The 18,486-nt window shown below is 38.9% G+C and overlaps 1 protein-coding gene across 3 annotated transcripts in view; it reads right to left on the bottom strand.

The window, feature by feature from the left end:
• The window catches only part of fto (FTO alpha-ketoglutarate dependent dioxygenase), a 170,338-nt gene that overhangs the window by 137,305 nt on the left and 14,547 nt on the right, over positions 1–18,486 (bottom strand). The window contains exon 1 of one of the 3 annotated variants that reach the window (XR_005203672.1): positions 7,198–7,440. The exons of 1 other annotated variant lie outside the window; for it this stretch is intronic. Coding sequence is in view for 1 of the 2 variants with exons in the window: in XM_037747127.1 (XP_037603055.1) it covers positions 7,198–7,275 (78 nt within the window). In the remaining variant the exon portion in view is untranslated. Of the gene's footprint in view, positions 1–7,197; positions 7,441–18,486 lie in introns of those variants that run through there. One more of the 3 variants, XM_037747127.1, reaches the window with a different exon arrangement.

Genomic DNA, 18,486 nt, shown 5'->3' with positions numbered 1-18,486 from the left:
CTACTAAAGTGCTGGTACCTAAGGTGGCAGAATATATCTTAATGTTTTTAAACAATCAAGCTTCAAGATAGTATTTTGGAATTTGGGAAGAATGAAGGCTGCTAAAGGAAATCAAATTAAGCAGACTTGCATGGGTGTAAGACATGATTTCTGTGGAAATATGTTTGATGTTGCCTTTGGCAGATCTCTTTTTCAATTTTGCACCTTCCTTCATGCTATATAGTAGCCAACCAGACAGAGGTAAGTAGATGGCAGCCGCTGCTTGGAGGAAACCTCTGCAGATGTTCCTTTTAGTTACAGTATGACTCATGATGGTGTTCAATCCCAAAGTTACAGCAAACTGTAATGCCTAGCATAAGGTTATCTCTGGTTTTCCATTTAAATGTTTAGTAAGATCACAGGTCCCTTTCAAGCCCATATGGGAGTCCGTGACGGGCCATCTTAGCCCTGTACCCTGAGACAATGCAGGCGGGGCTGTAAAAGTTGATATCCTTCCAGATGCAAACCAAATGTAGACATCATGCACCTCTGAAATGTTAGGTATTCAACTCAGACCGCCATAAAAAAGGTGGCGAGGCAACAATGTGCAGGGTTATTCATATTGATCATGAGAAGCCAACCCAACACTTATAGGCTGATAACCAATGTCATTAACAGAGAACCATCTCATAGGTAAAAAACAATAAGTAGGTACATGATATTACTTCAAAGAAACAGCTCGCTTATGTTTAAATATCACTATTTGTAGGGCTTATAACCAGTGAATTTAATAATTACATCACAGATAAAGTGAAGCAAAACATACAACAATCAATCCCATCCATCCATCTCTGACATCCTTAAAACAAAGACCTGCCCTCTATTTATTATTAGAAATCAATTAACAACACAGAACAATGACAAATATTGTCCAGAAACCCTCACAGGTACTGCACTTACCATAAAAATATGCTCAAATCATAACATGGCAAACTGCAGCCCAACAGGCAACAACAGCTGTCAGAGTGTCAGTGTGCTGACTTGACGATGACTTGCCGCAAACTGCATGTTATTATCATAAAGTGGACATGTCTGTAAAGGGGAGAATCGTGGGTACCCATAGAACCCATTTTCATTCACATATCTTGAGGTCAGAGGTCAGGGGATCCCTTTAAAAATGGCCATGACAGTTTTTCCTTGCCAAAATTTAGCATAAGTGTGGAGCATTTTTTAGCCTCATTTGCGACAAGCTAGTATGACATGGTTGGCACCAATGGATTTCGAAGGTTTTCTAGTTTCATATGATGTCTTTACTCTAGCTTTAAAACTGAGCCCGCTACAACCTAAAAATCACAAGTTGCGTTAATGCGTTAAAAACAATGTGGCGTTAAAACGCGTTATTATCGCGCTAACTTTGACAGCCCTATAAAATACACTTAAAAAAAAATGTAATTCCTCTGAAACTAAACAATAAAATAAAAGCAATATTCTAAAAATGCAAACACATTGCATGTCATATCACCTTAATTTCACTCTAATACAAGTTATTATGACATTCTTGTGCCAAGTTGGGCAAGAAAATGTTGGCTGAATTAGTTTAAAGAGAGGCTTGACTAACCACGTTGATCTGTAAACACCTCAGTCCAAATATATGAGCCAAAGATCAAACAGGCAAGACAAGGTAAAGACATGTAGAGGGAAAGCTCAGCAGCAGACTAATCAGCCCCCCCCAACGCTCTCATAGCAGATCAATGAAAGACCCGGGGCCTTGGGCCCGCGCTATATTACACACCAACACTTCATATTCATTCATTGATTTTACTTTTCGGAATAGTATATCATTGAACTCCAATGGGAGCGAAAAATAGAGGCCGGGGCTGAGGTCAACCCTCGCGTGGACGGATGTTTGCACAATATTGATGGCGCACGCAGAAAGAAATGACTAAATATCTGGATCAATAGCTAGTTTCCCTAGCCACGACAGGTTGTTCCAGATGGAAATGTATAAATACTTCTTTATGGCTGCTGCAGTGGCCCTAACGAACAGGGCTAAATGCCCCCCTTAAGGTAAACTCTTTGATTAGCCAAGGCCAGAGGTGACAAGAGGGGTCTGCTGATGCTACAACGCCACGCTTCCAATGGCCTGAGGATGCTAATGCACACAGGGGCCCAGTAAAGGGGCCAAGGATATGACAGGTCACAAGCCCTGGGCAAAGTGCTCTGTGCTACCTGACCCTCCTATTCATTTGTAATGATGATGGGCCCAGGCAACACCATTCTCGGTCATGTTCAAATAATGCATGAATAATTTAGAAAATCTTTTCTTCCGTTTTCACATGAAGCCACATTTCAGCTCTGATTACCTGGAACATGGGAGGTCCACTATAGTTAGGCCTAAAGAAACAAATTTGAATGTAGAATTCTCCAATTTTCAGCCAAATGAAGCAAGAATGAAGTTAAATATGTAGAGCATTTAGTAATCGACTCAGGCCAACGGCGTGGTGAAAATCTTACATCCTGCTGCTGCTGCTGGCACAAGAGCTGCCTGTTCTTATTTACAGCAAAACACAATTACTGCGAACAACACCCAACCTCACAGCTTCCCCCTGCTCCATAGCGGCCAACGGGGCCATAAAGAGGGAGGAACCACATCATTGCCTGCTCCTTAATTAAATGAAAGCTATAAGGTTCATTTGCCTCCTTTTTTTTACACATTGAACTGGCCGGCCCACTGCTGAAGACCTCCCAGACGCCATCCCTGCTTGGCCCTAAATCATGACTGGATCAACTGCCCGGTGGGTCCCTGCTGGACACACAGCGGCCGCCCAGCGGCAAGGCCAGAGCGGGGCACGTGGCGGATCGACACCTAGCCGGCGATAAGTAATTCTGTAGAGGATTAGCAGCATGATAGCCTGATCAATACTGTGTGCTCAGGCCATTAGGAATGCAGCGAGGAAATGACCCCCTCCGGTAATAAAGCAGGGCATCTGGGTTCTCCTTCATTTGCCAGCTCCATTAGTGTAATGGTATCATTATCTGCCACAGCCGTATTTTTCTGAGCTCTGGCTTTTCCACAGCTCGGCCGGCGGGGGTCTGATGAAGCTGTGAGAGCCCCCATGCAGAGTGTTCCCTTCTCTACCATTCTACACCGAGCCTAGGTGTAAATCTAGCTCTGTTGGAGCTTATGTGCTACCCTGCCTTAGGTATCCATACCCATGTTTTATGTCATCACCCAACACTATTTCTCCATTATTGGCTCATTAATAGAGCAAGCAGCATGTAGCTGGGGTTAAAAGGGAGGAAAAAGATGGCCGGCAGAGCGCAAAGCTGCTGAATGTGCTGAATCTGACACCCCCCTCTTGCTAAAACACCGGGGCCGACATGACAGGACGTCGGCATTAGTCGCCATAAATCGTTTTCCTTTACACTAATTCACCAGCTAACATTTTGTGCGGGGGGGAATTGATTAACCATGTCTGGATGTGTGGCCACATAATCAGCTTTTACCTCGGTAGTTGTTAATTTAACAGAATTGCCAAGGGAAACACAAACCATTTTAATGAGTGTTCAGAAATTAAATACCCTAAACAGCTTGCACTGGGTGCCACAACCAGAGCAAGCCAATGAGGCTGATCTAAGCAATGGGCTGGGCCGAGCCCGGGACCTCACAACATCTGGTGACCCTGTGTGATCATTACTTAGCCCGCCGCTCACACACACACACACACACACACTTCCTGTTTCGACACAGCACTTTATACTTGTCATCACTGTCCAAATGGCGAGCTCGCATCAAAGACGGCATTAGAACATCGGGTTAAGGGGCAGGGTCAGAGCCGTTTTCACACTTGCCAAGGCATGAGTGAAATTTCATTCCTGTGATGACAATACTGATAAAACATAATGAGATGTTTTCAATTCATTAGGGTGCAAGGCGAGAGGACTGTTGCTATGGGGAGGAGACTCAAGAAAATGTAGCTATTTGAGAACCTAAGGTGATGCACAAACTTACAAATGGTCTGCAATGTCTGTAGTTGAAACAACAAACAAAACCGTTAGTGTGTCAAATAACGTGGATCTATCCTCTAATCTAAATAAAAAAGTAGAATTATTTCAGTATTTTGAATTCAAATAAATGTGAAATAATGTGGATGGGGTGTGATTAATTCTCCGTGGGCAGTTAGGCAAACGTCCTATAGAGTGCTACAGGAATGAGTCCTAAAACCTGGAAATGAGTTAGCATTTTAGCACTTCCGGTTCCCGAGTCTGGAAGTCAATGGGTTTTTTTAATGTTTTTTTTAGATGCCTGAAATAAGGTCTATGGTTACGATATATAAAATACATCAATAAATACCCCAATCGTGAATTTTGAAGCCTTAATGTGTTTTAAAAAGGCGTTTGCTAACAAGTGGCTGAATGAGACCACTAAACGTCATCTCGCCGACTCGTCTGCCTTTACAGTTTTGTTGTGTATACTCATGTGGTGTAGTTTGTCTATAGCCTAACGTTAACTTTTTACTTCAGGCGATTGCATTCACACTTAAAAAATCATAAAATTGGTGTTCGTTTATGAAGATTATCTTGCTAAACAAAACGTGTAAGTATCATAAACGTGTGTTTGCCACAGAGCTTATTTTCCACAATAATCCAAAATCCAATGGAACAATCCCATCGGCTTTTTGTTGAGGGAACCAGGGCGATGCTAACTTCCTGGTTGGCCTACAAAAATACGGCATCCCTGGAGCACTCTATTCTATATCATTAAAGAGCATATATAGACTATGGCATCCCACCTGTCAGTATGCTATGCTGACTTGCTGTGGTGGGATTTTCTAGGGAGATTGTGTATTCATTTGGCACTAATGTGTTGGTGCTTGCATTCCCTAACTCAGAATGACAGTGGACCCATCATAGTGCATCTCTCACATTGTGCAACATTGCAGACACGCTCACTGGATAAGAAAACCACCATATTCAAGTTATTAGTTATCATAATATCTGGATCATTATGCAACCACTGATATTATAAAAAAAACAAAGTGACCATAATGCACGCAGCTCCTTCCTTGGCTGCTCTACAGTCATACAGTCATTTTACAGTTACACTTGCTCATCCTCTTATTTATCTAAAGAGAAAGGAAGCTAAGCCATTAGGTCTGTGCAATGCTGCTGCCTGACTGCCTGAGGGCCAGCTGGAATGAGTTCCCCCTCTCTGAGCCGCTCATCTGGCCACCATGGCTGCTTTCATAAACAGGAGGAACCACGTCTTACATAGTTTCACTGCTGTCTGACATGATCCAAACATATGTGCCACAGCAGACGGCGTCCAAGTCAAGGAGATAAGAGGAGGAACAGACAGAGAGGCAGACAGACAGACACTATGACTATAGGGCGAAAAACACATCCCAGGATGGCTGCACACCAGAGCTCCCTTTTCCTTCCTTTTCCTTTAGTATCTCAACAAAACCGCAGAGTTACGGATATACAGCAAAGCCTGATTAAGCCCAGGTCAGCACGAAACACATGCTTAACGCACCAGCACACACATCCCGTCCCAGGTTATAGATGCACCCATCTCTGTTCATGTTATGCGCAAAATAATCCTGCTCACACCTCACTTTTATCAACAAGATATTAGTTATCATAATATCTGGATCATTATACAACCACTAATATTATAAAAAACAAAGTGGCCAAAATGCACGCAGCTCCTTCCTTGGCTGCTATACAGTCATAGAGTCATTTTACAATTACACTTGCTCATCCTCTTATTTATCTAAAGAGAATGGAAGCTAAGAAAGGAAGCAAGCTGGCATATTTACAGAGGGTATTATTATAAGAACAGTAATCACAACATTAGCTAATCATTTCTACTGTACATCAGAGCACCAGTTATTACCCCCTGTATCTATAGTAAAGCCTGAAGCAGCTGTGGGCTGCTGGCTTGGCACCTTGCCAAATGTGATATACCCCAACACACACTAAACTTTTTTTAACCATTTGTTTTTACTGTGTTGCACTGGGCTGTTGTGCATGGCAGCATGCTAACAATTGATTCATTGTTCATTCCATCACACCACAATGACATCCCCAAAATTAAAGTTGCCTTTTTGTTTGTTTGCTTTTTTTTATTAATTGTTTTATAACTATAACCTATAGGATTGTTTACTATTTTCTCACAAACACCCTACAGACTGTGACTCATATCCTGTGTTTTCCAGTTAACATCATCACAACCAGCACACACATCCCATCCCAGGTTATAGATGCACCCATCTCTCTGTTCATGTCATTTGCAAAATAATCCTGCTCACACCTCACTTTTATATCCTGCAGCAAGTTATTAGTTATCATAATATCTGCATCATTATGCAATATTGTAAAAAACAAAGTGGCCAAAATTTACGCAGCTCTTTCCTTGGCTGCTCTACAGTCATATAGTCATTTTACAATTACACTTGCTCATCCTCTTATTTATCTAAAGAGAAAGGAAGCAAGCTGGCATATTTACAGAGGGTATTATTTAAGAACAATAATCACAACATTAGCTAATCATTTCTACTGTACATCAGAGCACCAGTTACTACCCACTGTATATCTATAGTAAAGCCTGAAGCAGCTGTGGGCTGCTGGCCTGGCACCTTGCCAAATGTGATATACCCCAACACACACTTAACTTTTTTTAACCATTTGTTTTTACTGTGTTGCACTGGGCTGCTGTGCATGGCAGCATGCTTAACAATTGATTCATTGTTCATTCTTCACACCAGAATGACATCCCCAAAATGAAGCCTTTTTGTTTGTTTGCTTTTTTATTAATTGTTTTATAACTATAACCTATAGAATTGTTTACTATTTCCTCAAAAAAACACCCTGCAGACTGTGACTCATATCCTGTGTTTTTCTAGTTGATATGGGACGTTGCCATGACATTTTTTCTGCAAAGCTCCAGCTTCTTCTCAGCCAGCAGTGTATTTAGGTGATAAAACGCCTGTTATAATGTAATAACTGTAATTCTTCATTGTGGAAGAGTGAGTGGGGGAGAAAAATGGAAAACACAATAAAGGAAACAAGGCAAGGTGAGGTATGCGCTGTCCGTTCAAGGCTTTCTAGCCTTCAAAACGCAGCCAGCAGCATCACATCAGGAGCATTAGACATTCAACCAGCGACAGGGCTTAGAAATATGCCAGACCTAATGGAGAAAAACGCTATCAATACCTTTCTTCTCTTCTCCCCCTCACTGTCACCCGATCTTTTCATGTTCCGGACTGTGTGTTTACACTGCCTCGCTTTCATTAGAGGCGACGGTGGTTGTTGTAGTGCACGACTAAACGGTATTTCAGTTTATTCCTATATTAGAAAGGGAACACGCAAGTGCAGTTGTTCGTGTTATTTCAGTAAAAGCCCAGTCGTCAAGTTTTTCTGCGTAAAATGCATTTCGGTGGAGAGTTTTTGGAGAGAGAAACTAACGGCGTAGCAACGAGAACTGCAATTCCCAGAGTGCACCTGTGCTCGCGGCGGAAGTAGCTTCGGCTACGCTCTAGAATGTTGCACTGCGCAGCCGCAGCGCAGGTTCAGATCTACAAATAGCAGATCAGCTGGTCAAGATGGTTTTAAATCTGTTTTATTTAAGTTTTACAGATCTTAAAATGGCTGCAAAAAGAAAACATATGTTAAAGAAAAAGGGGTTATTATTTTATTTATTTTATTTATTTTATTTATTTTATTTATTTTATTTATTTTATTCATTTTATTTTACTTATTTTTTTTGTGGTAGTAGTACTGCAGTTCAGCAGTATTTGGTAGTAGTTTTACAGCCCTTAAAATGGCTTCGACATAGAAAAACATATGTTAAAGAAAAAGGGTTTATTTATTTATTTTATTTATTTTATTTTATTTATTTTATTTATTTTATTTATTTTATTTATTTTATTTAATTTATTTTATTTTACTTATTTTACTTATTTTATTATTTTTTTGGTGGTAGTAGTACGTCAGTTCAGCAGTATTTTGTAGTAGTTTTACAGCCCTTAAAATGTATGTGACATGAAAAAGAAAAACATGTAAAAGCAAAAGCAACTTTTATTATTATTATTATTATTATTATTATTATTATTATTATTATTATTATTATTATTATTATTAATAATAATATTATCATTATTATTATTGTTATTATTATTATTATTATTATTATTATTTATTTATTTTTTGGTAGTGGTAAAAGTTCTGCAGTTCAGCAGTATTTTGTAGTAATTTTACAGCCCTTAAAATGGAAGTGACGTAAAAAAAAAAAAAAGAAAAACATGTTAAAGAAAAAGGGGTTATTATTTTATTTATTTTATTTATTTTATTTATTTTATTTATTTTATTTATTTTATTAATTTTATTTTACTTATTTTACTTATTTCTTTTGTGGTAGTAGTACTGCAGTTCAGCAGTATTTGGTAGTAGTTTTACAGCCCTTAAAATGGCTTCGACGTAGAAAAACATATGTTAAAGAAAAAGGGTTTATTTATTTATTTTATTTATTTTATTTTATTTATTTTATTTATTTTATTTATTTTATTTATTTTATTTTATTTATTTTATTTATTTTATTTATTTTATTTATTTTATTTATTTTATTTTACTTATTTTACTTATTTTATTATTTTTTTGGTGGTAGTAGTACGTCAGTTCAGCAGTATTTTGTAGTAGTTTTACAGCCCTTAAAATGTATGTGACATGAAAAAGAAAAACATGTAAAAGCAAAAGCAACTTTTATTATTATTATTATTATTATTATTATTATTATTAATAATAATATTATCATTATTATTATTGTTATTATTATTATTATTATTATTATTATTTATTTATTTTTTGGTAGTGGTAAAAGTTCTGCATTTCAGCAGTATTTTGTAGTAATTTTACAGCCCTTAAAATGGAAGTGACGTAAAAAAAAAAAAAAAAGAAAAACATGTTAAAGAAAAAGGGGTTATTATTTTATTTATTTTATTTATTTTATTTATTTTATTTATTTTATTTATTTTATTTATTTTATTTATTTTATTAATTTTATTTTACTTATTTTACTTATTTCTTTTGTGGTAGTAGTACTGCAGTTCAGCAGTATTTGGTAGTAGTTTTACAGCCCTTAAAATGGCTTCGACGTAGAAAAACATATGTTAAAGAAAAAGGGTTTATTTATTTATTTTATTTATTTTATTTATTTTATTTTATTTATTTTATTTATTTTATTTATTTTATTTATTTTATTTATTTTATTTTATTTATTTTATTTTACTTATTTTACTTATTTTATTATTTTTTTGGTGGTAGTAGTACATCAGTTCAGCAGTATTTTGTAGTAGTTTTACAGCCCTTAAAATGTATGTGACATGAAAAAGAAAAACATGTAAAAGCAAAAGCAACTTTTATTATTATTATTATTATTATTATTATTATTATTATTGTTATTATTATTATTATTATTATTTATTTATTTTTTGGTAATGGTAAAAGTTCTGCAGTTCAGCAGTATTTTGTAGTAGTTTTACAGCCTTTAAAATTGATGTGACATGAAAAAGAAAAACATGTAAAAGCAAAAGCAACTTTTATTATTATTATTATTATTATTATTATTATTATTATTTATTTATTTATTTATTTATTTCTTCATTTATTTATTTATTTTTTGGTGGTAGTAGTGCTGCAGTTCAGCAGTATTTTGATGTTGATGTCAAATATTTTCTTTAAGATATCCTGGTCTTCAACATGGATATTCCATATGCTTCCCCCTTTTTGTAATCAGAAGCAGTTCCACTTTCATCTTAGACTACGTGTAAAAATAGCAATCATGCTTTGAACGTGTTCCAGTTCAAGTCCCGCCAACCTTCTTTCAACTCTTCCATGCATCTCAAAATCCAGGTGCCTTTCTGCCGGTGTGGGCTTCAACCACGTCAGCCCCTTTTTCAACTCACTACCGATCATGAAAGTGCACCGTAAACGCACAGCGGCCATGTGGCTGCCTTTATGTATCACCCCGCAGTTGAAGTATACCCTCCAAGAGTTCATCCACATTGCTCATAACATGTTTTGAATAGTGCTGAAATGTGTTCTGTCCATTGTTCCTCTATCAAAGCACATGTGAAATACATGAGTTTCATGGATGGTGGTGGTGGGAGGGTGGTGCAGGGGCGGATTGCTGGGTTCTGAAACACCTGCTACATATTACCATTACAGACTTTGATCAGTGTCTTCATTAGTTTCCTTTGTAATCTCTTTTCTTTTATGGTAGAGCTGACCCAAGTGAGCCGGGTACAATGATTTAACACACATGTTTCTTTCACCTGTCTTGTAAAATGCTCAAAAAGCTCTCCCACTTTCAAAGATGTCGGTGTCTCTGGCATCCCTTACTAATAAACGGAGGGGGTTCTTTTGATTCCTATTTATAACCTACATTTCCTCTCCTCTGTTCTGGTCTTCCAAGGGAAGACTATGTTTGAAAAATATCCTTGGAATCATTTTGTGAAAACTAGATCCATGTGCAAGCATGTATAGGTTTTTTCCACATTAACATATGTCAGCCTATAGTGTCTTTCTGGAGCTACTATCACGGAAAAAAACCTTATGATGTTGTAAATAATTTCTTTTTTATCTTATAATGTCAAAATCTGCCTTCATCCAACCTCCATCACCCCAATCCATCATTACACCGTGTTCCTTTTATGCGTCAAACTATCATTCACATATTCCCACTGTCAATCATCTTTATGGTTAACATTTCAAGGAACAGAGGGTTCCTCCTCTGACTTTTTTTGGCTGTCGGATCTGGGGCTCTTTGAGTGAACATAATGTATAGGGCCTTTAATGGCAGACAGGCCACATACCTTGTCTGACAAACCCTGCAGTAGCTTGGTTTTTAATCCCATCGCTGGTGGCCCATCAGTGGGATGGTGTGGAAATCCTCACAACCCCCATGGCTGAAGAATCATATGTGCACAGTGGGCCCTATTAAATTATTCACAAAGTATATAAACCATTCAAATCATGTTTAGTTCTCAGTAACAGGGGTTTGAGGAATCCTTTCAGAGCCAGGGTTGAGGGAATTGATTTGATCGTAATTAGGTGCATTGCTTTAAAAATAAATTTTAATGCACTTATAAGTTTTATTAAAACTGTAATGCAATTTATCAGACAGAAAATCGAATTGCTTTATAGTCATATTTACACATTTTGATACCATTCAGTATCAATCTTCTCATCTACTGTAACTCTCAGCAAGAAAACAAAGAACATATATTATTTCCCAAAATACCAAGTTATTCATTTTAGTTATTTTCAGATTACTGTCATTTATTTTATTGTTTTTTTGGCTGTCAAAATCTTTTTCTAAAGGTACAGTGTGTAGGATTTAGTGGCACCTAGTGGTGTGGTTGCAGATTGCAACCAACTGAGCACCCGTCCGCTCACTGTTCCCTTTCCAAGACTGCGGTAACATGAGCCGCTGAGTGCAAAACCGTGGTAACGCTCCTACCATAATACCACTACTTTAGGAGAAATAGAAGTCAGATGGCGACTGTTACCGCAGTTTCACAAGCGTGTCAGAGAACGCTGTGTCAGAGAACGCTGTGTCAGAGAACGCTGTGTCAGAGAATGCTGTCTTGTCTGTTCTTGGCTACTGTAGAAACATGGCAGACCAAAATGGTGGACTCTGCGAAGAGCACCCACTCCAAAGAACGTATTATTACCAAGAAGTGAAAGTCGAATGTTCATTCCATTGCAACATCAGCGCCTAGCAGCAAAGCTACTCTTCCACCATTTTGGACTGAAAGCAACTGCCAGACGCCAGTAAAACGTCCACCAAAACAGTGCCGTGCAAAAGTAATCAAAATATTTTATATTCAATTGTCATATTCTACCGAAATGGTCTGCATTGAACAATAAAATATTCTAAATATAATAAGCGCTTTCAGTCCAAAATGGCGGCAGCGGCTGTTGTCAAAAAAACAGTTTTGTCTCTTTGCTTCTATACTCTTTGCCCGCTCCCTGTGTAGGGCTCTTTCTGACGAAAACACAACGATTCTTAGTTTCAGGTGATTATACACTAATGAAAACATATGAATATTATATTGAATTTCTGCTAGTAGATCCCCTGAAATGTGACACCCTGTTCCTTTAAATCCACACCACTCCATTCAAACCTTAAACACAATCCATCATTACAGTATGTTACTGTCGGCTACACGCCCAACTATCATTCATGTGTTCTCACTGTCAGTCATCATGATGGGGAACATGTCAAAGAGGAGAAAGTTCTGTGGATCTTTTTTTCGCTCGCTGGTCAGAAACGAGGCTCTGTTAACAATCAAATAACGTACAGGCTCTTTACATGGAGACAAGCCAATTACCTTCTTCAACAATGCCTGTCATTTGTCCTACAGCGAATCAGGCTCTAAAACAGGCACCTCTCCTCTCATGTCCGACCTGTGGGGTTCAGCATACAGCAAGGTCAACCCTGTTCACACTCTAATGTGGTATCATATGGGATGGAGGTGGAAAAAAAATCACTTTGAACTTCTTCTATCATCCTATAGAACCCTCTACTGGTCTGGCCAATGTGTTTGCGCTCACGATGGAGGTATGTTTTCTGTTATTGTGCATTGCATCAGATCCGGGTGACCCTTTGACAAGGCTCCTTTTTTGTGATATAATGAGCGTCTAAAAAAAGGCTGGTGAAGAATAAAAGATGAGAAGCGTACGGTGCCAGAACGTACTAAAGCACAGTAAAGGAAGACAGAGACCATTGTGTTATGTCTGTATTAAAACCAGAGCCCACAGCCCTGCAATCATCTCTCCCCCGCATGCTTCAAACTATTGTATGACCTGAGAAATCAGAAATACAAGAGACAGGCCTCTTTGTGAATAATAATATCTTTCCGATGCAGGAGTTCTTGTTGGGCCACCTAGATTTTATTATTACTTTATCAAGTTAAGCTGTGGTTTCTGTATGAAAGAGGGGAAGTAAACTACTGGGAAAACTGAAAACAATACAGTCAAGCTTTGTCCTGTACCGCACGGGACCTCTGGTGAAGGTACCATAAAGAGCCGTAAACAACATTTTTCCTCACCACAACTTCGGCCAGGGACCATCCTCAGCGTAATGTGCTGCCTCCTCGAAGACAAGCTCTTTTTTAGATTTTTATTTATATCGAATGAGCATATGGAGAAAGTATGTGCTTTCTAACCTTCAATGCTTAGCCCATAGGAAACTGTTATTTGTCAGTCCTATAAAGCAGATTGCTGCCCAGTGGTTTCAATTAACATCAAAGGGCTTTTCGCAGGCAGTAATAGTTATATCAAAACCTGAAATGTATTATTTAGGTTCCTCCAAACGATTATGTCCTCGTTCAGAAGAGGGGTTTTCTTTTCTTGCTGACTCTTTCCATTCCATGTACTCCGCCGTCTTCGCCTTGTTTCTTTGAAGCACCCCCACATCACTCCTGTAGAGTCTCTTTGTAGCACCAGGGTACCTGTGTGGCTCACACCCGGTGGCCTATTAGTTACAGGACATAAAAAGTGGCACTACAATAGTGATGGAGAAGATTAAAAGTCCTGTGCGTAGCTAAGTGGGTAGATTTTGACAGATTTTGGGAATTGTCCCAAGTTTCTCCTGTTCATTTCTCACTGGAGACACATATAATGTATCCACTGATGGTCCTGGTACTTGTGTTATATTAACACGTGCAAAATGTGTTAAAGGCGAAAAGTTGAGAATAGGCATTCTGAGTTAGAGGAGAGTTGCCTCTTTGAATCACGACAGTCTTTAATCTAACTGTGACACCACATATAAATTTAATTACCTTGGTCTTTCTATGCAACATATTGTACAAAACAAGATGATACGTTATATTTTTGGTTGCAAAGAAGAGCCCATTTAAAGGTGCTAAATGCGAGACTGGGAGCACTTTTATTGCCTCGACACGGCTCTCAACATGGCAACGGCAGAGCTGGCGGCTTGCAGTTAACGGTGCTAGCAGTGAAAACTACGGAAACAATTCTGACAGAGCTAACAGTGTTAACCTGGGAGGGAACCGGAGGGCTTCTGCAACGGCGCCGTTGGTCAGGACGGGGTTATCAGCTGTAATTGCAGTTCAGAGTGGTAGCTGAGAGCTAGCCAATGGGGCACACTCACATGCACTAACATGCACTAAAAGGCACGAGCGGCCGGCCCGACATTACTCCTCTATATCTTTACATAGCTAATAGTTGTTTGCTGCTAAACCAATGCTCTGGATATCGTATAGTGCACCTTTGAGTATAGGACATTTTAAATCATTAAGTATTTAGCAGCAAGTCATGTGTATAAATGCCTAAATGGTCATGCACCAGACTATTAACAGGTGTTTGAGCAACAAGCATAGTCAATGTTCAGTTAAAAATCACAGATATGGTTGATTTGGATCTAAATCCTTTCAATGTGTGGGGGTCAGCTTCAATAAGTTTACCTGAAGACGTCAGAATCTCCCAAAAACAGGTGTAAACTAGAAGGGCACTCTGAGAGCGCAGACCTCCGCCCTGCAAGGCCTGATGCCCTATCTTGAGATGTTAACAAAAGTAAAACATGATTTGTGTAGCCGCCCCGTGATTCAGATCCGCTTCAAAATGTAATGGGTTCTTGTTTGGCCCATGCTACCCTTCTACCAAGTTTCATGAAAATTGGGCCTGTAGTTTTTCTGTAATCCTACTGACAAACCTTGGCGGAGGAAAAAAGTGTTTTAATTGAACGAGGAAAGGTGGGAAAAAGAAATTAATATTTAAGTAAATATGCACAATTTATAAATGAGTATTTGCAATAATTAAATTGTCTTGTCACAATTTAGCAGAGGCACGGTAATGTTTGCTGTTATCATGATTTGGGTCTCAGCTTGGAAAGAAGTTATACTAATGGCTACTTTTTTTGTGTCACGCTCAGGTTTCATGCTTAACACCTTTTTATGTTACATGCTATTTACAGCTTGTTTGATGTTCCATGTTGGATAGAATCTGTGCATTTGATCTTTCTTGTTTTGTTAATATTTGGATATGTGCGTTATGTGTATGTTTTTTTATGACAGAATAGAATCAAAATGAAACTCAAATCACATGAATATAATCATCATTGATTGGTGTGTTTTCTGCCAGTATAATGCAGAATGATGCCAGTATTGTTGTGGTCAATGCATGCTGCTTTTGACCAGTTAAAACAAGTTGCTTTCTTTTTACATTTCCGCAGTATCATACCTGTGACTGTGTTTGACTAATCAGGGTCGTTAACAGCGAGGCCCAGACTGGATCAGTGCTGCAAATTATCTCAAACTTCAGTTTGTGGTCCTACAGGGACAGAAGTGCCAGACCTGAGTAGCACCTGCTGTCTAGCTAATATAACTATTAATCCTCAGTGAAAAGAATTGTTTCTTGCCACACTGAAAGCCCTTCAGGGACAGAAGTTATTTATTGCCTCTCGCCCTTAGCTGGAATATCGTTAAAAACCTTGCAACCCCGTGACCGAGGCTTAAAATGCACAGAGGGGCCTTTAAAATGGCTCAAAATCGTACATACACCGTTGAATACATGTTGATTAAGCCTCAATAAATGAGTGTATAGCACCACAGGAAGGAGCCCTTTGGTTAGCGAACAGAAAGCGCGTGCAGCCTTAAGTCTAAGATGTGGTACACCTCCTCGCCCGGGATCACTTCCAGACACCGAAAACGAGGAAGCGCTTTGCTATTGCTGTGATCTGAATACCATGATCACTGAGCACTTTTATAAGAAACCCATTAAAAGTGAGGTTTGGACATACAAAAGAGCCCCTTTTTAAATCTCACGCACAATGTCAGGCTGAAAGGCGTTATAAAAGTCTGTACGGAAGCATACATCCTCTGTGTGTGTCCTCGCCTCGCGCACCATCGGGAGGGAATATCTTTTGTGGAGGCAGAGATGACCTGTTTCCTGCAGAGGCCTGCGTCCTATCGCTCAGCACCACGCTGCAGATTAATCGCACATTTGTTCAGCGTGATACAATCAGCCAGGACCGGACTTAACTTTTAACAAAGACGTCTGTCTGAAATATGCTGATTTGTCAAACTACTCCATGATCTAAGAAAATAAGTCGTTCTGAATGGGACCAGCTGAGGTGGACACGATGGCCCAGTGTGACCCCTCGCTCCACCTGCTCTTGACAGTGTTTATAAAGTGCCAACTCCTCTCATTAGCGCTCCTATTACCCCGGAGTTATAGCAGCGCCGCAGATCAAACGCAGCCCGAGTGAACGAACAATGGCTGAAATGGCATTAATATTATATTTAAGAGTTCAACAAATATTGGGAGGGAGCTCTTTGATGGGGACTGTTTTACATTAGAGGCTTTTTTTTACTAGGGCTTTTCTGGTCTTTAATGTGCATGTTTTCCCCTTGAGTCAGTGTTACCATGTTTAGGTCTTGTTGTGTGACCAGCCGGTGAATTCAGTAGAGGACGCACATACGGCGCACATACGACAGTGATTGTTAGTACACCACTCAGGATGTATATTGGTAGTACTTTAGGAAAATAACAGTCAGGGGTCTTTTGATGCTCAAATCAAAAACAAAATCCCCCAAATTTTCTATATTCTGCTATTTTCATTGATGCCACACACACATTCATTGGGTTAATCTGTTACTAATAAATGTTAAAAGTGAACGCTGATGAATGTGAAACTGATTCAAGTTTGGCAAGTGATCAAGAATTCATCTGACAGCCCCAAACTGTATACCCAAACCCACCAGTCTGACCACTGACATGAACACTGAAGCGTGTTTATTTATCCACGCACATTTCTCCTCATTTCCAAATTAGCTGACATTACGGAGCGTGCCGATGGTGACAGGTACATTTAACACTGGCTGAAAAGTTTAAATCACACCCAAATTCCCATATACAGAGCTTTTGACATTCTCTCGGAGGCCGCCTTCACGTCTGATTACTGTACAGTCAACTGAATGGCAGGTTGGGACATACATTTGGACAGTTTACACTCCTCTCTCCAGCCCACCCTCAAAGGGTTTAAATTGAGAATTTGGTAGAAAAGGGTGTAACATAAAGTCTGTCTTTTAGTTATCTGGCCATTAAACAGCCATTATCTGTCACCATAAGCACTAGGGGTGTAAGAAAATAGCGGAAAAATAGAATATCCCAGTATTATAATTTGTGATACTGTATCGATTCTCAGTTTAGTTTACATGCAAAGATTAACTCAGTCAGTACTTTATTTCATTGGCAAAAAGATGCACCCTCTCAGTGTATGTGCGCTCTCAGAGTAGTGCTATGATGTTGGATATTACAGGGAATGTTATAAATGCAAATGCAGATCCAACTGTTCTGATTGCATAAAAAAGTTCAGATTTTATGCATATGGCAGTGTGTTCTTTATACTATGACAGTTTTCCTAACACTAGATTAAAAAAATCGCAATATATTTAATCGTAACCTATGTATCATGATATGTATCGTATCGCCAGATTCTTGCCAATATACGGGGATATACTTTTGTTAAGTATATCTCTGATAAGTACATAAAAAGTAAACTGAAAGTCTATCTCTTATTTCAAGTTTAAAAGAAGTTTACTAGCGCACTTTAATAAACTTCTTTTTTGGTAAGGGTATCTATCATCACCACAAAATAGATGAAATGTTTTCATTCAGCAATAAAAATGTTTCAACTGCAACAACCCCCTAGTTACACTCGGTCAAGTCATTTTTCCATTCAGTTAAATGTCCCGAACCGAGACGTCCCTTGCCGTCGTTATATGTTCGTGAAAGACGGGGACTCAGATTCGTAGTAATGTAGCAATAATTCTCTGAGCAGTATTGAAAATCTTCTGGACGCAGTGCCACATGTGTTTGCATGTCTGTTTGCTTTGGCCAGAAACTGACAGCAGCTTCTGGTTATCCAGAACCCATTAGATGCTTTGATCCCAAATAGGCCTTGTTTCCATTTGCTGAAAATATAGTGTTCTGTATTTGTGCTGCGGTACATGGGTCGGACCTCTGTGATTTGTTCCTACGTGTTGAATATGATGTCTCGCTATGTCATTGTAAGACACACATGGATTGCTGTCATCTTCATCATCCCACTCCGTGTTCTTGTTCTCATTATTACCATCATCAATAACTGATCCCACTGCGGAAATACGATAAATAACGATTAGCTGTTTTGGGAACATTGGTCTCGTAGGGAGTTTCTGAGGATAATTCATAATGCCTGTCAGTTGATCATCTCTCTGAGACAGATCCACCGCGCTGTGTGTAATTGCTGATGTTTTGGTGATGTCACAGTGTCAGACTAACATCCTGACCTCTGGAAATCTGTGTACCATTCATCACAGAGAGTACCACACACCTAGAGGTAATACTTTCCATGCACCTCTGACAGAAAGAGCAGCCTCCAGCCGAAGTTTGAAGCCATTGAACAATTCTGCAAATTATGTTGTTTTGTGGTATATG

Source organism: Sebastes umbrosus, chromosome 2 (assembly GCF_015220745.1).
Source record: "Sebastes umbrosus isolate fSebUmb1 chromosome 2, fSebUmb1.pri, whole genome shotgun sequence".
NCBI classification, from domain to species: domain Eukaryota; kingdom Metazoa; phylum Chordata; class Actinopteri; order Perciformes; family Sebastidae; genus Sebastes; species Sebastes umbrosus.
Note: the sequence above shows the minus strand (reverse complement) of the source record. Positions and strands in the feature narration are given on the sequence as shown.